Source organism: Myxocyprinus asiaticus, chromosome 50 (genome assembly GCF_019703515.2).
Source record: "Myxocyprinus asiaticus isolate MX2 ecotype Aquarium Trade chromosome 50, UBuf_Myxa_2, whole genome shotgun sequence".
Lineage (NCBI taxonomy): Eukaryota > Metazoa > Chordata > Actinopteri > Cypriniformes > Catostomidae > Myxocyprinus > Myxocyprinus asiaticus.
In genome coordinates, this window is record NC_059393.1 from 15027916 (window position 1) to 15050490 (window position 22575).

The following is a 22575-nucleotide window of genomic DNA, read 5'->3' on the forward strand; positions in this document are numbered from 1 at the left end:
CATATTAAATAACGTTCAGCATGCAGCTAACCCCAAAACAACCAACAATCAGTCTCTGTCACTTTTCTCTGTGTAAACTCCATTCAGACACTCCGGGCTGTATTCTGTGTCAAGCCACAAACCGGAGCACTGCCTTTTCAAAACCCTGAGCCAGAGAAAAAGTCCTAAGTGAAGCAAAAGGCCCCATTATGGATCAACATCTGTTCCCGCTCCAGGGGGAGACATTTCCCCAGCTACAATTAATAGCAGCTACTGTCTCCCGGGGCAGGTTAATAAGATATAAATTTGTGAAGTAGGACCTATTTGCGGTATTGACTTATACACTATGCATTTACTGCATAATATCAGGCCTGGGTAACAGGCGCTTGGTGGAGTAATTAATCTGCGGTGGGGGCAGAGGAAGAGATGGACCGTTGGGACTTGGCTGAGAGCACTGACATACATAGATTCCCTATTAGGAAACTTGTGGCTATATCCCACCCCCCAACACACTTCGCCTACACACGGACCCACTCCTCGCAAAGAAACCACCTTGAAATGGGGGCAGCTGCAGGCACAGTTAGGCACCTCGGCCACTCTGCTCCCAGGTGGCCAATGACCAAGGAAAGTGCCTGCTGTTTTTCACGGTTCATAGCTGGTTCCTAATGACACTCGTAATGCCAGGGAAAGTGCATCCAGTCACCGGAGCCACACTTCAATGTGGCTTTTTGGTCACTGACTTTCAAGGCTTGGCTTTTAAAAAGCCATTGGGTTTTAACAGGAAGCTGGGGTTGTGATGGGGAGGAATGAGGTTTGCATGCTGTGGGTGGCCCCGTTTCGCTGTCCTATGGGGTGATTTGTCCCTGTTCTATACCGCCAGTGGCTTATATATGCTCATATGTAGCCCACACAGTTGCACATATAGTGATTTGAATATTTGACCTTTTTTCAAGTCAAAGGGGCGAATTTACTAAACAGTTGCACCAGTTTGTGTGCAGTATTTTTCGGCGCAAAAACCTGCGTCTTGTTCATAAACCTACCTGCAATCCAGTTTAACCAGATGCAAAATGCACTGAAATATCACTGCGGCATATTTAAATAACAAGTGGAACAATATTGGATTTTGCCGATACCAAAAACTCCGATAACTCTGAAAAAAAGGCTGATAACCGATTTATCGGCCGATAGTTTTTAAAATTGATTTATAGAATGCTACAAATTTCTGTAAAAAAAAACAAATCTGTAAAAAATGGGCACAGACACATGGGTAATGAAAGTCCAAAATGAATAAAATCCCTGATGCATCTTATTGTTCAACCAAAATCCCTAAAATAGCCAGAAAAATTAAGATTTGGTGTATAAAGCGGGACTTTAAATCTAATCCAGCCCGAAACACACCAGGGACTCTAATGGCTCTATCACAATGCTCTATATTTAAGTATTCACCAAATTCAGATTTTAGCCTATTCTGTATATTCACCAGGTGAAGGGTTTTGTGTATATATATATATATATATATATATATATATATATATATATATATATATATATATATATATATATATAGTGTGTGTGTGTGTGTGTGTGTGTGTGTGTGTGTCCAAGATATGGATGTACAGAATGTGCTGGTGGAGCACGTGTCCATATACTCACATTTTTCTTTGCATACCCTCGCTTCAATTTAAAACTCTTGATTATTTAATCAAAACAAAATATGCAGTGAAGTGAGAATAAAAATATAGATAAATATTTCCAGTGATGAAAGATTTAGATACAGCAAATCCCCACAAGGTGTCAGTGATAATTTTTATTTCACCTCTAGAGACCGCTGTTACCGTATACTGTAAAACCAAGTCATTTTAACCGTTGCATCCTGCTGTGCTGGTCACAGAGGTACACGGAGGAATAAAAAACAAATATTGGCAACCATGAGCATAGGTTTGTGCAGATAATCCGATTCTGTTCCAAAAGCAACTTTCCTCACCAATTAATCTGTAAAACCAATATATCGGCCTACCTCTAATTTAAATGAAAGTATTTCTTTATTTTAAGAGTAAACATGGCTCCTTTCTATGTAAATTAGGTTCGTTTGGTGCTAAAACAACACCGACAGCACATGCCAATAAACAACGCTATCAGTGGCTGTTGCTTTTCATTCTTAGTAATTCCCCCCAAAAGATATGTTTGAAAAATAGTTTTTTTTTCTAGTAAACTCCTTTGAAATGTTAAGATTAGCTTAGAACTCCCCAGCAATGTCTGTTCTTGTGATCTCTTGCAGGTTTTGTGAGTTTTGACAACCCAGCAAGCGCACAGGCTGCTATCCAGGCCATGAATGGCTTTCAGATCGGCATGAAGAGGTTGAAAGTGCAGTTAAAACGGCCGAAGGATGCAAGCCGTCCGTACTAACTGGGCCCTATCAACACTGGGCTCTCTGCAACAGCACAGGTACCAGGGTTGGGTGTAATTTGATTACAAAAACCTAATTAAAACATAACCTAAAATGTAAAAGCTGTAAAACCTCTGTGGCAGCTGTAGACTTTGTAGACAGCAAACAAAAATGTGTCTGCGGAATGCAGACATTGACGCGTTTCACCTGTCAATCATTTTGCTCGTTCTCATTGCGTTGTCTTTGTTGCGGATCATTGAGGCTATGATTCATAATGTTTATCGGTTGAGGGCGCTATGTGCCATTGTTGAATTTGACAGCCACAGTAAAAAACAATGCTGCTCTTTTGTTCATTTTTGGTCTCAAAATTATCTTTGGAGGGCGGGTTTTGGAATGAGGGGGTGTGGCTAAGGCAAAGGCTCAGTCACGTGAAAGCTTCAGAATGCTAAAATAATTTACAGCACCTTTAATTACATTTTAGTACATTACTTGGTTTACAAATTTATACCTAACATAATTTATTTAGAATATTTTTTAAATATAAATATAATTTATTAAATATTTACAACCCCAATTCTGAAAAAGTTGGGACAGTATGGAAAATGTAAATAAAAACAAAAAGGAGTGATTTGTAAATTATATTCACCCTTTGCTAAAAAGAAAGCTCTACAACTAAACATTATATGATGTTTTACCTTGAGAATTTCATTGTTTTTTTATATGTACAGTCATTTCAAATCAGATGATTGCAACACGCTCCAAAAACGTTGGGACAGTCGAGTGTTTACCACTGTGAAACATCACCATTTCTTCTAATAACACTTATTAAGCATTTGGGCACTGAAGACACAATTTTGTTAAGTTTAAAAAGTGGAATTTCCCCCCATTCATCCATAATGTAGGTCTTCAGCTGCACAATTGTACAGGGTCTTCGTTGCTGGATGGTGTGCTTCATAATGCACCACACATTCTCAATTGGAGATGGTCAGGACTGCAGGCAGGCCAATCTAACTCCCGCGCTTTCTGCTTATTCGGCCAGTATGTTGTTAGAAGTTGTCCTGCTAAAAATGCTGGGATGTCCCTGGAAAAGACGGTGCTGGATGGCAGCATGTGCTGCGCCAAAATTTGTACATATCTGTCTGCATTAATGGTGCCCTCACAGATGTGCAAGTTACCCATGCTATGGGCACTGACACACCCCTGGCCCACACAGACACTGGTTTTGGACCTAACGCTGATAACAGCTTGTCTTATCAAATAAGTCAAATTACTCGTCAAATTGTTATTAGTCTTAAATTGCCCCTGTCTCAACTTTTTTGGAGCGTGTTGCAATCATCTGATTTGAAATGACTGTACATAAAAAAAACAAACAATGAAATTCACAAGGTAAAACATCATATAATGTGTAGTTGTAGTGCATTCAATATAGCAAAGGTTGAATATAATTCATACTGTCCCATACTGTTTTGGAATTGGGGTTGTATGTCTGTTTGAGTTATTGAGTCATTGTAAGGGAGAAACGTGTGGTGCTGAGTGTATTACTTGCATGTGACGAACTAGGACGAAAAAAAATTATTTTTTTTAAAATATGGAAAAACTAAAACTTTCTGTGAAAACTGTTTTAGAAGTAACTCATAATTACAGTAATTAGTAACCTTTTCAATGAAGTAATCATTAAAGTGATCTTATTGCAATTTTAGAGAAATAATTGCTAATTTGTAGTGGATTAATTTTTTGACATGAGTTTGTGTCAGCAGTCACGATTTTTTACAGAAAGGCATGCTCATATAATTGACCTGCAAGTGTACTGACAAAAAGAGTGTGGTTTCATTTCTATGATTCATTTAAATTAAAACAGCAGCTTGTCACACTGGCAGTTAAAAGATATATTCAACCGAATATTATTAGTGGTGCCTGCAATTAAATTTTGGCATGTAACCCATCCAGCACAGCTTGTATATACATGAATGATACCTCAGATAATGAGACTTACTGAGAAGAATAAGTGTGCTGTTACTTTTTTTAAGCGACCAGAAAAAAGAAAAAGAAAAACCCAAACACCTTACATAGGAGGAATCTGAGCCATATTTGTTAATATATTTATATATATTTATATATATGTCATGTACATATACTTGCTGTTGTTATTACTGTATATAGAAATAATTTTTTTTTTTTTTACAGGATTTGAAGAGTGAAATCTTTAAAGGAATTTTACTTTAAAAACAAACAAGAAAAACATGAATGGATTTTTTTTTTTTTTTTTTTTTTTTTTGAAGACATATCAGCATTTATTTTATGAGGATGTTCAGAACAGAGGAGGGCTGCAGGTGAACCGGTACCCGTGGGCAAAACCACACTCTGCACTGCAAACGAAAGACGTGAGGAAGATTTCTCAAAAGACTCGCTGAGCTTCGAATCGTCAGTAAAGCAACAAACAAAAAGAGAGAAAAAAAGAACAAGAACAACTTCGATTTCTATATACATATTATACACACATATGCTATTTAAAGGAAGAGGCACTTATGGCTTTTATTACACTGGACTTATGAGGGTTAAACTTGATGACCAAGGAAAACTGCAGTGGAAAAAAGAAGCTCTTCTTGTCCCGCTAGTGGACTCTCTTTCTTTCTCTTTTCCTCCTTCCTTTCTTCTGTCACCATCTTTCAGCAAACACAGGACTTTTCTGTGGTCACTGAGGTTTCCATACCCTCAGTGAAACTGATATATCTTTCACCCCCCATGGGACCAAAGGACCAAACATTTTTATTTCATTTTTACAGACATATACTAATACTACAGACAACTACTAACAACATAGGTTTAAAGGAAAAAAAGCATAATTATTCACTTCAGGTTGGAAGAGGAATGGGATTTTTATTTCTTTTCCTTTTACATTTATAGTTACTGGGTTTCAGAATATTAAAAAAAAAAATACAAAATTAAAAAAATTAAGGAAAAAACTATTTTAAAAGCTATACTATTTAAGTGGAGTAGAATATGTGGATTGGAGATTGTTAGGAGCATGTTCAGACATTTTTCATTCATGAAGAGAAAAAAAAAATGGGGGGGGGGTTGGAGCTGTTCATCATCCATTGTCTTTTTTTCTGAGGTTGCTCAGATATCAGAAATAGGCCCACAGTCCAGAGAACAAATGCTGAATAGAACTATACAGTATATGCATGTTCAAAGGATTGCTGGTTTAGCAAAAACTTTGGTAGTTATTCAGTACACATAAAATAAGCAAATGTATTTATCCGAGGAAAGCTTTACTTATCGAGCAGAATAAGTACCTGTGGCTTCAATGCAAACGAACTGCAATTTTACAGCTGTAGCCACTGCACTGGTAAATAATTACAACAAAAAGAACAAAACATTTTGTTAATGCTCACCTCTTGATGGGTATGGAAAATATTTATGATATTTATTTTGTGCAATGCTTTCTAAAGTGTTTCTAATTTGATTTATTCAGGTCTTGTTTATTTTGTCTTCGAACACCATGACTGTGCTAGCCTAATCTTATGGAAAAAACCATGACTGTGGCGACATTTTTGCAAAATTACATTACCTGGTTCCTTACAGAAATCGCGGCAGTTCTGAGGTAAAAAAAACAAAAATGTCCACTGGGTGGCGCTAAAAGCGAGTTAAATTTTCTTCCATACAGATGAGGTTTTAAGGTTAATGCTCTATCAAGTTTTAAATAAACAAAACCTACCTTATTACCCTAAAAACCTAAACCTAATTGACAGGTTTGTAAAAAGCAAAGTGTGATGTCAAGAATACAATTATTGAGTCAACCACGTCATTTTGTGGTGCCTCTATGACACTTTCGGCTCACAGGTTGACTAGCATGCTCTTCAGGACTCATACCCCGGTCGTTTGCATCGCAAGTGCAATGTTCTCTTAGTTGAGCTGTTGGCCGAACAAGCTTATAAATTTGTAATGCAGACGTTAAAATGTATCTCCTTACAAGTCGCGTGACTTGAAAAGTGTTTAGATATCTTAAGAATAGCATTGTGTGAGGAACACAGCGAAAAATGTTTATGAACCAATAATCTGTTGTTTAGCCTACTCGTGATTTGTGTGAAAGGGAATATACATCATTGATGTTGTAGCATCTTTAGTGTTCAATTGACCTGGAAACTACCGTGATACGTACAGTGAGCCACGTAAAAATTATTTTGCAAAAATGTAGGTATAGTAACGTGATTCTACGAGACCAGGTCAGACTGTGCTTTAAGTATTGCCCAAATTCACCATACCAAGGGACCAGCAGAGCTTTCATATCATTTCATGAAACATCGCTCATGAACGTACTCAACCTACAGTACATCAATATAAACACTTGAAAAAAACAGTTCGTGCCAAATGCTGAATATCATCTGACAAAGCACATTGGTAAATAGACCAAGCCTAGCAGTTACAAAGATACAAAGCCTTAAACCCGTAAGAGGTTAAAAACAGTCCACAAAATGCCCTCATTAGGGACCCTACTGAGGGGGCACACTTGTTATTACTTACAATGTCTGAAGCACATCAGAATTTTACAGGGACCATATTGCAGCATAATTGAAATATTTCAAATGGTGGTCAAATGGAGATTATTGCCTCGGAAACATGCACAATCAATTACACGTTGACTTTTCCCATAGGCATCTGAAAAACAGTGTTCATTTCACTAATAAATATGTTTAAAATATAGAAAGTAGTACTGGAAGACTTGTCAAAACAACCATAAACATTCCTTCAATTCGGATGCAAGCAGGTTGAATCCACAAATAGTTCATATTTCTAAGAATACGTGTCTCAGGCTGGTATGGATTAGCATGACACTAACTGTCTATGCAGGCCTAATGAGCAGCCTGTAAAAGAGCTTACGGACAGCTTGCAAATAGCAGCTATAGGGGGTAACATTCGGAGCAAACTGATCCATCAATAAAAAAGCCACTGAGTCTGACATTATGGTGTACTTAACCACAGCTGTTGGTTTTTTCTCAGACAAACCACAAATATACTCCACTCTGAAGCACTTGTGTTTAGGGGAACGAGACTTGACAAGAATCTTAAAGACCCCATGACATCAAAATTGAAGTTTTATGGCTTTTAGTCCATGTCTTTTAACTTTAAAATAATCTATATGCTAGTGTGCTCTAAAAGTGAACTAAAGGAACTTTTAGCAGATATATATGCATTTATAATTTGCAGTCCTTCTCTTCCGGGACAACACATCAAAAATATTGATGACTCATCTAACACTACGGGTTTTTGTCCAAACAAATGCTCTGTTTGCAACTTTCCCTAATAACCACTGCTTCTGACTAGCAATTTTAGCCATTTTAGTTCTGGAAGTATTTCCCCCATTCATTTCTTCTATAGAGATTTCATAAAATCCTTCATAAAAGCATCCTAAGCCTTGAAACAAACCAACCAGCTCCGAGATGTATTGCATCATTACAAACCTTGATTTAAAGTATTGATGACATTTTTTTAAAAGACAAAGATACAAGACTGTGTACTTAATATCTTTCATGGGGAAATTAACTACATCCCATGAAGCATTGTGAACGACGTAATCAAATTGAAAATGGTAAAAAGCATAAAAGTATAGATTTAAATTTGTATATTAAAAGTGTCGAAAAAATAGATTTTGAATTAATCGGAAAATGTTCAGATATTTTCAAATATACAAGCAGTTTGAGAGTGTGGGAAGACCGTCTCGATTGCTGCAGAGCTCTTTTGGCGCACTTTGTTTGCCTTGATTCTGTTATTGGACATTTCCCTTCAGGATCATGGGTGGTGTAGTACTACACCAGAAATTCCTCTTCTAAACATAATTTTCTTTTTTTTTTTTTAAATGAAGTTGAAATAATGTGGATTGATGGCTTCAATAGAAACATCTTCCACTGACTAACAACCTCAGAGCTTACGGTATAGGTCTGTCTTTATAGGTTTATAAGTTATTGTTAAGAATCCATTCCCCTATGGAGAAAATTAATGGGATTTTTACTTCCGGAACCTGTTGCGCTCTGTAGCAAGTAACAAATCATGTACATGGCTGTGGTGTAAACTAAAAGTGATTGGCTGCTTAATGGAAATGGGTGGGGTCTTTGAAATAGCCCTCCCAAACTTCCTGTTACAATGATATCATGGGGTCTTTAACTATTATCAGAATCACATTTAGAGGAGTAGAGATGCAGTGTTAACATGGACAGTGTCCCTAATACAAGTTAAAGTTCTCATCCGCTATTTTTGTATTTGCATTTTTTTTTTTATCAATTCTGCCATTAATGTCAGTTATGCACTGCCTTCACAGAAATGCTGAAACTAAAGATATGTCGACACAGAAGTACAAGGACTTCGAGACCTCACAGAATTCGCAAATAAACAGAAATCGACATAAAAACTGAGCTCGAGAATCTAGGTAGAACCGAGAAGCACATATTTCGACCTCATTTGATTTCCACTGTGGATATTTGACCTGTTTGTCTTACCCAAAAATATGTCTGTATGTTCAATGTTTAATCTCGCACACATCAGAAATAAGTTTTGTCAGGATACATTAATGTCACCGTATATCACGGTGGTTTTTTGCCCTCAGGTTGCGCTGAAATGGATTGCTGAAATTTGATTCACATGTTATAATGGCCTTTTTCTGGTGAACCCCTCTCCATTTCATTTCTCCCCTCTCCTGTTTTGTGGTGGCATAACTGTACGGTGTGATATACAGACATGCAGAGCCTTCAGGCATCGATGGTCTAATAACCTCATGTTGCATGGGCCTTCCTCGCAGAATCTTTCCATGCCAGATGTGAATTATTAAAATCAAATTAAATTTGGCCTGCATGTAAAAGCAAGTGTAATACAAATTAAAAATGGCAACTAGGGCCTGAAGTTTAATACGTTTGAACGATGATATCATTACAGCTTGAAAGAAAAGAAAAAAAGAGATTGGAAAAGCATATAATATGAAACCGGAAAACGTGATGTGTTGAACCGATAGTGTTAAGTAGATAGTTCACCCAAAACTGAATATTCTGTCATTTACTCAACCTCATGTTGTGACAGATTTTTCGTTTTTGGGTTAACTATCCCTAGAGAAATGAGGGGGTACGTATTGCACTACAGGTATTTCTGAAGAAACCAGACCACCAGCATTTCATACTTGTGTTCTCATTCAAATCATGTTTCTGTTTTAGAGCTTCATGACGAACTTTGATCTATGAGCATGCTCAGGGGGCAGGGGTGGGAAAGTTTTGGGGTTCAAAGTGTTATAAAGTTACTACTCATATTAACAATATGTTTCTTTAACTATGGTTTGTATGCTAAGGAAAGTAGCTTATTATAGATATGAAATCTGTATATTAGGGATCAGCAGCAAGGAACCTTTCTCAGATTCTATGGGGTAGTAGTTGGTGGGTGGGTGGGGTGGGACGGGTTTTTTGCTTTATAAAGATCATGTTAAAAGTTCTGGTTTTCTCAGCACAAAGTGTAAGGAAATATATATCAAGAGTATTGATTTTGATGTGTAAAATGTTCAGTGGGAGAGCCAGGCACTCCCTGCGCTGTTCTTAAAGCCTGGATGAGACAATGCTGTTTACAGTTGTTTAAGGTTTCATGTTAATGTTTGTTGTTTTCTTTTAATATTTTCAAAGAAAAGAATAGAGCTCCATGTGATGGATGCACCATTTACAGTATCTCTGTGATATGATTGGTGCAGCATGAACAACTGCAATGGAAAGTGTTTATTTATTTATTTATTTTTAGAGACAGAGAAGATATGTCCAAGATAATTGCCTGAGTAACCAAACATCCTCTTGACATTTCTCAAATACTTGCTGCTTACATTGTTTTACTGTTATGCCTACTCATCTAATGATTTGACAATTAATCTTCGAACAACGATTATTTATTTATTTATTTCTGACATTGATCTGTTTATAAATTGCCTATTTATCGGTTATGTTTTGAAAAATGTATGCATCGAAAAGAAATGCTTAATGGGCTTCTCTCTTTCTCTCTCTTTTTTTCAATTTTACAGTAAAACTTTTAATTAAATATGCAGTCTATTTGTTTGGTCATGCTATATCTATATCTGTGTCAAGAGCTATATCTATATCTATCTATCTATATATATATATATCAACTGTATTGGGTATAAAATATGTGTGCATTTTTACCACTATCCAAATTTCAACGTCTTGAGCCAATAGGTATTATAGAAATTATTATTATACGAATGATTCACGAATGATTTATCTTACATTGCAGCTATACAAATATAATGAAGTTTTTACATGCAGACAGACAGACAGACAGACAGACAGACAGATAGACAGACAGATACATAGATAGATAGATACATACATACATACATATTAAATAGTGAATATACATTTTGTCCGACAGCTGAAATATCGAGAGATAATAGTAGATGTGGTTGAAACAGTACAGTAATGAACAGACAGGAGAGAGAGAAAAGGGGGTGGGGGGTGGGAGGGGGGAGGAGCGAGCCTAAAACTGTAGAGGCAGTGGCTCATGAAATAAATTGGCCCAATTACAATAAAGTGTGGCTCTTGGTCAGTGCACGGGCCCGGCAGTTCATCTTTATTACAATCTGTTAATGAAAATCAATCCTCCTCCTGATAGACTCTTATCAGCACGGCCTGTGAGCGCCTCAAACGCGGGAAGATAATAAATTAGGGTAATATTGCCATTGATGAGGGAGTGAATTGCAAATTATCATAACTTTCCAAGATTTATGATACAGATGCATAATTTTCAGGATCGTTTTTTCCAGTCTTGGAGGTGTACAGGGGCCATTTGTTAAAAAGTTCTGTTGCGCAGACCTATTAACAAATATACAACATGATACCTTAGTAGAGCGCAATGCGTATGTGGGATACTTTATGCACTTGGATTGTACAAATGGCCTGTACAAAGTTTATTTCATTTTGTTTGGTCAATATTGTTGTTGCTTTACATAAAGTGAAGAATATACTGAAGTAATGCAAACAAAATCAACAAATCGTAGTGATGGAAATAGTAAAATCATCATGAAACAGCATTTTCAACCAGTTTTAGTTCCGTAATATTAAATTTTTTCAAACATGATATTCAATGAGTCAAATGTAATATTCATTGTGAAAAATTTAGGACGGGATTTTATCCATTGGGAAGTGATTTGATTGTAGAAAGTGGGTGTTACATATAACATTTTAAATCAGTTGTGGAGGATCACTTGTCTCCTGAAACACCTGCGAGAATCCATCTTTGAGAAGGCTTTTTGACCAGGGACATGGAGTAGCTGCACCGGCTAATGGTTAACGCTAACCAACAGCCAAATAGTTATTCAGGCTTTGTTGTAGGCTACTGTGGTAAGTAATGCAGCCTTTCAAAATTCTTGCCAATAGTGAACCGTAATTTCATGTAGTTTAACATAATAAAATTGTAATAGAGGTTACAGCAATATTGTTTATTTATTCATGCTAGCGCCATCTTTGATTTTTAATGGAAATGATGAAGAGGCTGTGAGGGATAGACTTACAGTCTCTTCAATGGGCTGCACTGCAGTTTAAAGTGTTTTTGTTCTGCGGACGAAACGTTAATAAAATATCTGTCCAAGAACATTCAGTATACAAAGCACTCTAGACAACACGAGTTGCAGAAAATCAGATGTGATCTAGGAGATTTATACAGCTTTATACCGTTCATGCCACTGAAGAGATGGTAAGTCTATCCCTCACAGCCTCGTTGTCATTCCCATTAAGAATCAAAGATGGCACTAGCGTGAATAAGTTGAACTTCAATGGGTGAAATGATGACGTCACCGAAAAGCCAGATTTTCAGAGGCGGAGCAATTTACGAAGAGATTACGAAGACAATTTTTCTTTCTTTGGAATAACAATTGATTTGCAGTCAGGTTAATAGATACAGGCCGAATCCCCACAAATACATTTTCATTTGAAAACACATTCACTTTACTACTTTTATGGCTCTCATCCACACTAGAATGGCAGTAAAAAAACAGAGAAAACGCTCTCAATAACCGCATACTTTGGAAAATGATGACGTTATGAAACTGAAAACAGAGTTTTTAAACTTATGGTGCATTCATGTCATGTCAAAATTACCGTAATTATGAGATTCCAACTTGTAAAAAGCATTCATGTCTTCGTGGAACCAGTAAATACAAGTTGGAATCACAGAATTCAATGAAAATTCAGACTTGTCGATGTCTTGTAAAAATAGTCAATATGGCAGCAGCCTTAACAGTTAAAGGTAGTTAACATTTTCAGTATTTGTATTTGATATGCTATTTTTTTTTTTTTTTTTATGCCATTGTTACCTGGAGAACTTTCTTTGTATTTAAGCATTTTGCAAGAACATATAGAGGTGAATTAATGAATGAATGTAGTGATAAGTCATATTTTGCTGTTATCAACAACAAAGCTGTATTGGCTTTACAAGTGTTGCCATAGAAACAAATAACTTCCGAGGTCCCAGGATGTGAACAGTTCAGAGTAGAATCTCTGAACTGCCATCTTGTAATTACAGTAATCCCGACATGAGGTGAATGCAGCATGAGGCCACGCCCACATTAATCCGTAAAGTTTGAAACTTCAATTTTTAGTTTCCTAACTTTTTTTCCATTTCTAAAAGTGTTTGTTTTCAGTAGAGAAAAACAGCATTCCAGTTTGGATAATAGGTGTAAACCTAGCAAAATTAATGCGTTTTAAAACGAAAATGGATACGTGTGGATGTGCAAAAAAAAAAAATGCATACAGCAGCTTTACAGTATTCAGAAAGCCTGTAATTGCTTATGGTTTCTAATTAATTAAAAAAAGCAATTGTTTAAAGAGAACCATCCACCTACCAATTTATCTATCATGGTATGGACGTGTCCTGTGCTGTCTATTTAGCTTTATTTTAATTCATTAGCTCAATAATTGTACTTGTTTATTAGATAAAAGTGAGCAAAGAACAAAGTCGATTATCTATACATCTCATTTGCTTATATACTTTGTTATACTTTGAACGGAGAAGATCTATAAAGAGATAGAATATACTCATTATAATCAGACTAATTAAAGGAGGATGTGCATAGAGAGAGAGAGAAAGAAATGTGAGCATGATCACAAAATGCATATAATGTGATATAAAAACAATAAAAACCAGGCAGTGTGCTAGAGTAAAGTAATCATATGGCTATCAGCATGTTAACTACCACAGGCCTGTGCTACTACTACAGCTTATACACAATGATTCCTGACAGCTCTTTGCATGAAGAACCTGGTTCTTTTCTACAACACATGTTGGGAGACATTAAAACTTGAGAGTGATGGAGTGCTGAAAGCTGCAAAGTCCAAGAGGAGGGTAGTGTTGGAAAATGCTTAGTTTAGCATGATGAATGTGGTTAAACTGATGACAGTTTTATCTCTGTCATGTGACCCTGTCATTTTATACAAATTTCCACCCAAGGCCTTATGGATTCTTAATAGAGACCACAGAAGCATGTGAAATCGTTCATGTACATTTTCGACTTGACCGCTTCAAATGACATTGTTCAAAATGTAGAGAACTAATGTCAACTGCACACATGGCTCACTGGTCAATGCTAGCACATTCCATTTTTTGATTATAAGTTAAGCTTGGTTTAGAAAAAAAAAAAAAAAGACATACTATTTATTCTTATACAACTGAATTGGTGGATTCTTGACCCGCGATATTTTCCTTGTGGCCCACAAAATCTTCTGACACTCCCCTATCGCTCCAGAGAAGAGATAACCACTTGCCCACTCTAAAGACCAAAATTGTAACTCCATTATCCCTCAGAGATAGCATTGATGTTGATGAAAAAAAAAAATCTTCTGCTTGACACTGTTTTTGGGAAGCCACAAGTTATAAAATATATGCTTTTTATGCATATTTTGTTTTAATGAATTTTGGAAAAAAGTTGCTAAATTGCAATGTTGGGCTAAGACATTTCAAACGATTTTTAAAAGGAATTAACTATTTCAAACTACTAATAGTTAGGACTACTAATCTTGATGATATATTTGCTGATATCATCTGATATCAAAATACCCATCTCTATTTAATGTAGTATATTTCACATACAATGAAAAACAAAGATTTTTTAACGACAGAACAAAAGCATCTGGAATAGTTTATCTACGATTTACTGAACAGGCTCCGCTGTGTGAACAGAGAAAAAGCTTGACCACTAATGCACTGCATCACAGATTTTTGAAAGTTGATATTTCCAGGAAATGTAAACTCTTGAAAAGACAATTAGTGCTGAAAATCAGTACATCAGGAAACAGGGAATTAGGAAAAACATATATATATATATATATATATATATTACAGGTCAAATACTTACTTGGAAAATGGCTAAATGTCTTCCAAAAGTGTTAGCAATTGTGTCAAGTAGTGTTTTTCCTTTTTGTGTGAGTAAGCAAGCTCTGACAGTTAAAATGCAATTTTCCCCCCAACAAAACTGCTGTTGTAAAACAGCTCAGAGTATCAGCTATTGTTTTGTGTACTTTTTACCCAAAATGTATTTAATGAATATAATTTATATTTAATTGCTTTAAGCAAGCATTGCAATTCTGCTCTGAAGGTTAACCTATAGTTTCTTCTATGGTTTGGCAAGAGTCACAAATTTTAAGGCAGAAAAATGGCCATGAGATACTGTCATAACTAATTGTTTTTAATATAGAAAACAGATTACACAATACAGCACATATTATTTATCTAATACAAACTAAAAAATATCTAGCTAGGTGAAACAGCTTCAAAACGTATCACATTTAAAACATCATCTATACACAAGTGTATGTACACATTATAAAACACATATATACACTCTTTCAATATATTATTTTATAAAGAATTTGTTTTTGAAATTTGCATTTTTTTTTAACCTTAATAGGCAGAGCAGCTTGAAGAGGTCTTTTTTCTGTCTGGCCAGCATGACTGTACCTGTGTAGCATTATGTATGGATATTATCAACCCAGAACCAAAACATATATGGATAGGTAGCATTTCATGTAGTTGTTGGATCCCGTGTAGATACATTGACAATGAACCTCAGCGCTAGGGTTCGTATATCTGAGTAAAAAGTTTGAAGTGCACCTAAACTCGTGTGATTCGTCCTTTACGATAATAAAACTCCTTGATCTGTCTTGCAATAGTTCTTTCACCCATTATCTTAAAGTCTTTATCGATGGTCTCCACTCTTAATTTGTGATAATCTGAGTGAGATGCAGATTGGCTGCCTTCATCGATTCAGGTAATAGCGCATTTTCGGAAAGCTTGTAGTGTTTTGCCATTTTCCCATTTAGAAGAATAAAACACAGCAGGTTTAAATGGCAGTATGTTGATTTGGGTCCATTTTTACATTGCACTCAAGTGCTGGTTTCAGTTTTTTGACAGGGGGGCAGTTTTAAATCAGTTTGAGTGTAAAATGTTAAAAGGATAGTGCACCCAATGAAAATTCTGTAATTTGGTTGAACTATGCTCTTAAGCAATATCCATTTCCAGGAGGGTTTCAAGGCTGAAGAACAGTCAGCTTGGTGGCTATCTATCCTCAGTCTGCCATCTAGGCCAGCTCTTTCAGTTCAGCAAAAGAAGTAGAAGCAGAACTGCAAAAACAGATGGCATAACAACCACTCCTTTGTTAAAAACATGTGGAGTCCTGGGTGAGCTCTGTTTCAGAGTGCTGGGCGGAAGTGCTTTAAGGTCCTCTAGGGCGCCATATGCAGCCATGGAGAATTCTGGGTCACCTGTTGTGAGAAGATCAAATACGCATGACTGGAAGTAAACGTCCTCCACCTGTAGCATCTCTCGACACTTTGTGGTGGCACGTTCCAACATGTCCATATGTGGCGAGCCGCCTGGCTGCAGCTCGGCGGCATCCTCGTCCCCGTACCAGCCGCCCATGAGTCGCGGAGGACGAAGACTCAGTTGGCGGTTCAGTATATGGGCCTTAATGACCTCACTTCGCGGACAGCCATGCAGGCACAGCTGCAGACCGCCATTCTCCTCTGCTAAGTCCTCAGGCATGCGAATCGCGAAGGTCAAGTAGCGACCCACCTGACGTACAATGATGGATGTGCCCAGATAGCGAGCGTGGATCTTCACCTGCCGGATTCCCATACCTCCGCTAGCTTCTACGATCCACAGGCTATCTCCTTTCCCACCATTGCGCGTACCGTCCTGGAACGCAGATGGCAGGTCCTCGGTTGTGGCCTGGTAGACCTTCTGCTCGGTGCAGTCATGGTAGGACTTGAAGATAACTGTTATCTACAAGGGTGATCAAATGGGAATCGGTAAGTAGCAGCTCACACTGACAATCAACACATGCATACAGTTAGTCCCTGTTGCTTAATTGGTCAATGGTGGTGCTAACAACACTAAAGGTTTTGATTCCCAAAAAACACATAAACTGATAAAATGTATACGGTGAATGCAGTGTAAGTCACTTTGGATAAAAGCGCCAGCTAAATATGCAAATAAATGCACGTTTTTTTTTTTCATTGACTACGGAATGTGGATGCTTCATATTTGTTCTGTAGCCTGATTTTTGCTTTAAAAACAAAACAGTCATGATGCAATAAAGCAAGAAGTGATAAAAGCTCTCTTCCATGTCAATCTGAGATTTTGTCTAAACTAGCCGCGACCATGACGAGCAACAGGACGTCTTGTCGACTGCTTGTCTTCTGTTTGTGCAGCATCATGCTAGGTAGACAGAACTTGCCCACAGTGAAATCTCATTAGTCCAAAATCCCAAACATGTTCTGATTAGCTGTGATTTTGTTGCATCGCACGGCTTTATCACTTTCAGTTTGGACAGACATAGATATATAGTGACGTGGGACACATCAAGCCAATTTCAAATCTGGCTTGTTCCATTACCAGATCTTACCCCCATCACTTCCTGTCTCATCTCTGACAGTCCCTGTCCATAAAATGGCAAAAACGCAGAAAATAAACAAAATCCCCCACCCCAGTGCACAAGAATACAATTTTAAGTTGGGAGAAACTTGAGATTGAACTCAAGACAAGTAAAAGATCTCACCACAAGATGGCAGTAGGAGAACAGAGGAAAAACCAAGAGACGGGACCAATTGGGCTCTATCAGTACCTTGTCTACAAGTCAATGACATCTAATGGAATCTGCTGTATTGCACTGAAATCTTCAATGTTCATTCACAATTTTTTATGAAACTCTATTTTATCAACAACTGAACTTTAACCAGTCCACTGCATTTAATGCTACAGAGAGACTGTGTTGAGTGACATTTTTGTACATTATCTGCAATTCTATTAAAAGTGTAATAACATCAAATGCTAAACTGATATGGAATCTTTTAAGACATTTATTTAAACAATTATTCTAAGTGGATATAAGTCAGTGGTCCAAAAATATGAATAAAAGCAACCTTACCATAACAAGAGAGTGAATCATTTATTTTGCTTTCTTTCTTTTTTTTGTTTCCCCCACTCTTTGTTGTTAGTCAAAAAAATAAAAAAATAAAGACACAACAGCCTCTGGGGTATTCTGTTATTTTCTTTTGAGTCTGTATTGTAGCCACAGCTGAACAGTTTAAAACCACTTCCTATAATAGGAGAAAAAAAATTTTCCCCCTAATAACATCATTATTTGGGCTGACTGTCTGTCTCCCTCACACTTTTGGTTTAAGCAGTTTAGTGCCCAATTTATCCAAAAATGTTGTACAGGTTCAAACTACACCTATCAGGTAATATGTTATAGATAAGAAGTTTACCAGACTCTAGTTCTTACAAACCAAGGTTGGCATTCAGTTTGATTTGATCAACATTCAGTTAAGTTTTGTTTTTTTTTGCAATTCCTGAATCAAACATTTACTTATTTTTTTACATAAAGGCAACATGCTAACAATTATTAAAATACTTAATCCACAGAGAACATTTAATCCTACACTCTTGTCAGGGCTTCAAAACAGCATTTTCCCAATCTGATCAACTGAATTTCCTATCATGAGTATCAGACTCCGCTCTCTAAATGGACCAGTTCCCAATGTTGACAGTTTCTAAACATCAAATAGGTCACCCTAACATAAGATAACAAAAAGCAACTTATACAACTTACCTTGTTGGTTGCCGTGGCACTGGAGCCTTCAATGACTGGCACATTTGTGACTTGAACTGAAAGGTATCGGTTGTGGATGAGTGGCCAAGCCCCCTCAACCCTACATGTCTGAAACTCATCCCGAAAAGTCCGCAAGTGAGGATCCCCGAATAATCCACAGTGTCCGTACTTTTTCTGTTGGGCAGCAGGACCCATGGCAAGCACCCGACTTTCATAGTTGCACACATCCACCACAGGTGGCCTGGAGGTGCTGGGAGCTTTGGCCGATGACGTCGGGCCGTCACTGGAGCAGTTATGCTGTGCAAAGAGCTCTTTAATGCGAAATACAGCAGAGTGGTACACCAAGTCCCCTCTACAGCCACGAGCGGTGCGGCGGGTACACAAGGAGTAGGCCCTCAGTGCAATGCAGTAGTCCACATCTGGGAGCACCTCCTCTTGCAGGCCACCGGAGGGTGAAAATGAGGCCACATACTCCGCATTACAGCGTTGAATACGACATGTTTGGCAGCACACTGTTGAGAATCAAAGAGTGTGTGAGAATTACAAGTGTAACATAATTCCGATTGCATGCATGAGTGAGGTGCATTCAAAACTGTGGAAGATTCATTGTTTCATGGTTGGATGGTGATGGATATCAACATTCATAATTAAAGTTCTGAGCCTCGGATGTGTTCTAGATATTGATCTGTACACAAAACATCTATAACAGCTACCCAACTGTTGTATTTGTAATTTTGGTACATTCATTGGTTGCACATTTTGCATTTACGAAGGATCTGAAAAGGTAAGCCGACAAGTCAAGTACAATTCCAAACCAAGGAAACATTCCTAGATCTTAACATTTGTTTCATGATCATGGTCTAATAAAGGTGTGGAAAGAGTTACTTTCATTGTACAAATGGCAGTTTTAGAAGATCCTTTATTTTTATGTCATAAAATTGGATGTGCCGCAATCCCTACAATAGCAAATATGATGGAATTTGAAACTGATGGTAGATGAAACAAAACAGAAGTTTTCTCACTGAACTGAGCAAATCTAGCATTTACTGTATAGGGGGCTCATCGAGGATCTAGATTTTAATTAACAGTGTATAATCGTGCTAAAATTTAATATATTTTCTCACACAAAATAACGCATCCATTATATATAACTGTAATAATATAATGCCTATAATAAGTAATGCATTTTAGATCAAAATGTCACACTTGGAACCTGTTGTGCAAAACTTAAAGCTGATTAAAATCAGAATGCATAACAATGAATTTAACCACCTCACGTTTCAATTTAAACCTGACAACATACAGTAGTATGTGATAATTGATAGTTTTAATTAACATTTACAAATGCCTGTGGTATCTTATCACTAAAGAATATCTTACAGTCAATTCATAAGAAATAAAAACGCTTTATACAAGTATACTTTTAAAAACAAAACTTGAATACACCGATATAACGTCTCTATTAAGTCCGACAACCACCAATAACAACAATGAAACAAGTTTTCACTCGTCTTTACAGCATCCAGCAAAAGAGCTTCATGACGTCACAATAGAAATCATTCGAAATGTTGCACTCTTTACAGTAAAGTTACACTCGCGAACGTTACATACGCTACAATAACAACATCAGGCGTGTGCTTTTCACAGGGGCACGCGAGTAACGTAAAACACGATAAACTGGTAAAAACAACATATGATACCTGTTGTTTCGCAAATACATTGCGTTTATCGATTATTACTTAAGTTATACAAAAGTCTTCCTAGCTAAATAATCTCTGAGTATTCGAAGTAAACTTTCAAACAACGATATGGTGAGTAGCTAGCCAAGTTAGCTAAGTCTCAAAGTTTTCGTAAATTAATAATATAAAAAATAAAAAAGCGCTATAAACGAAGCAATTAACGTGAAAATAATATATATATATATATATATATATATATATATATATATATAGGTGATACAATGGACTACATGTAAAAATACTGTTTACACCGTGTGGGAATTTAATTCGACTTCATTTACATCTTTTTGTAAACACGGTGGGGAATTGCTAGCGGGTTAGCAGCACAACTTTAGTGAAGCGATGCTCGTCAAGTCCTGAAGTTTTGGCGTTAACTGTGGCCTACAGAACACCATAATGCGTATTAAATGGACGTTGCATTATTATGAGAGATATGTATTAATATAATGTCATTTTTGTCAAGATTAAAAATAGAAGTTAGAGATTTTGATTCAACAAATTTCCTCTGCAATGCTCCAAACTAGGCTGGAAAGTTTTCCCCAGTAACTCTCCGAGATGTGTGCATGCGGATAAGAGCGATTAATAGTTGAAGAAATGATTTACCTGGTCGCAGTAACAAGCACATAGAAACCACTGAAAGACAAATCCAGTACCAAAGCTGCCGCTTAGCCAGGTTGAGGGTGCCGCTTCTCCCCATGCCAATCCATTCAGTTTGCTTGGAGTTCTCCAACTGCTGCTCAGCGGCGTTGAGGCTGCGAGAGATCGGACAACTTTTTCATTCCCTTCCCCAGCCACTGTCATTCAAAGGAAAACTGCTGAAAAGATTCGCATGGGAGGAGGGGCTTACGGTCGCCAGCCCCTCTCCGTGAATGCTGACAAGTGCCCAGTCACGTATTTTTACAATGCAGAGCAAAGGTATGTCTATCTATCTATCTATCTATCTATCTATCTATCTATCTATCTATCTATCTATCTATCTATCTATCTATCTATCGTCTGTCTGTCTGTCTGTCAATCTATCTGTCTGTCTGTCTATCGTCTGTCTGTCTATCTATCTATCTATCTATCTATCTATCTATCTATCTATCTATCTATCTATCGTCTGTCTGTCTGTCTGTCTGTCTGTCTGTCTATCTATCTGTCTGTCTATCGTCTGTCTGTCTGTCTGTCAATCTATCTGCCTGCCTGTCTGTCTATCTATCGTCTGTCTGTCTGTCTGTCTATCTATGTGTCTGTCTGTCTATCTGTCTGTCTGTCTGTCTGTCTATCGTCTGTCTATCTATCATCTGTCTGTCTGTCTATCGTCTGTCTGTCTATTTGTCGTCTGTTTGTCTGTCTATCTATCAGTCTATCTGTTGTCTGTCTGTCTGTCTGTCTGTCTCTCTATCTATTGTCTATCTATCTATCTATCTATCTATCTACCTATCTATATGTCTGTCTGTCTCTCTGTCTGTCTATCTATCTGTCTGTCTAAGTTCCTTGAACTTATTATTAACATTAAAGAATTTAAGTGTAAATAACTCAAACTATTGAGTACAAAATTGAGGCTATAGGGGAATACCCACATTCCTCGGTCAAAGGAAACTTATGGGGGCATTTAAAAAGTTGTTATTAAGAATCCATAGAGGTTTTAACTCTCTTGAAGGTTTTTTTTTTTTTTGCAAATAGTTTTTTCGTCTGGTGTCACCATTAGGGTTATCTGTGTTCCCTTTGGTCAAGCTGGACCCTGTAAACTTTAAGTTCTCCTTGTACATGTTCAACTGAAGCACAGGCATACGTGCATTTCTGTGGAAAAATATGTTTATTTTATGCTTGACTTAGACTTATTAAACTTTTAAAATGTAATCAGTAATAATCTTCTTTATTTAAGATTTGTTCATGTATGACATACATTTGAGTCAATGCAACTAAAATTATTAAGTAGAAACAACATTTAAATAGCAAATCTGAGAGAAGTCTACTTACATCAAGTTACCTTAACTTTAAAGTCAAGTTCATTCTAAATGAACACCTGGTTAAGGGAACTTAATTACACAAGTTTTGGAGATGCCATTACTCAGTTCAATTAAGGATTGAGTTTACTCAATCAGTTGAATAGAGTCAACTTATTAGGGTTTTCAGTGTAAGTGATGAAAGAATTAAAAGTGACTTGTCAAAACAAACATGGGACAAACCACTCTCATCCACATGCATCTCTTTGGATAGCTAAAAGTCTGCAGAGCCCATTTTGATATTTAATAAGTATCAGGCAAATTGAAGAAATGAAAATAGCTCAGCCTTGCCTGGAGGGTTCAGTTTTATGATGGGCTTTAGCATGCTAATCCCGTTCTCTTCAG

General features: G+C 37.0%; 2 protein-coding genes across 6 annotated transcripts in view; one reads left to right on the forward strand and one right to left on the reverse strand.

Moving 5' to 3' along the window:
* The window catches only part of LOC127438641 (CUGBP Elav-like family member 5), a 284871-nt gene extending 275133 nt beyond the window's left edge, over positions 1-9738 (forward strand). For all 5 annotated transcript variants that reach the window (XM_051694351.1, XM_051694353.1, XM_051694354.1 and 2 more), the window contains exons 11-12: positions 2258-2424; positions 4550-9738. In XM_051694351.1, coding sequence (XP_051550311.1) covers positions 2258-2385 — 128 coding nt within the window. In that variant the 3' untranslated portion in view covers positions 2386-2424; positions 4550-9738. The remainder of the gene's footprint in view (positions 1-2257; positions 2425-4549) is intronic.
* Positions 9739-15069: 5331 nt separating this feature from the next.
* Positions 15070-21061, reverse strand: LOC127438642 (repulsive guidance molecule B-like). The gene is made up of 3 exons (XM_051694356.1): positions 20843-21061; positions 18501-19012; positions 15070-16672 (listed from the first exon to the last, which is right to left on the reverse strand). The coding sequence occupies exons 1-3, from the start codon at positions 20934-20936 to the stop codon at positions 15983-15985; spliced, it is 1296 nt and encodes a 431-aa protein (XP_051550316.1). The 5' UTR covers positions 20937-21061; the 3' UTR covers positions 15070-15982.
* Between the last annotated feature and the right edge of the window lie 1514 nt (positions 21062-22575).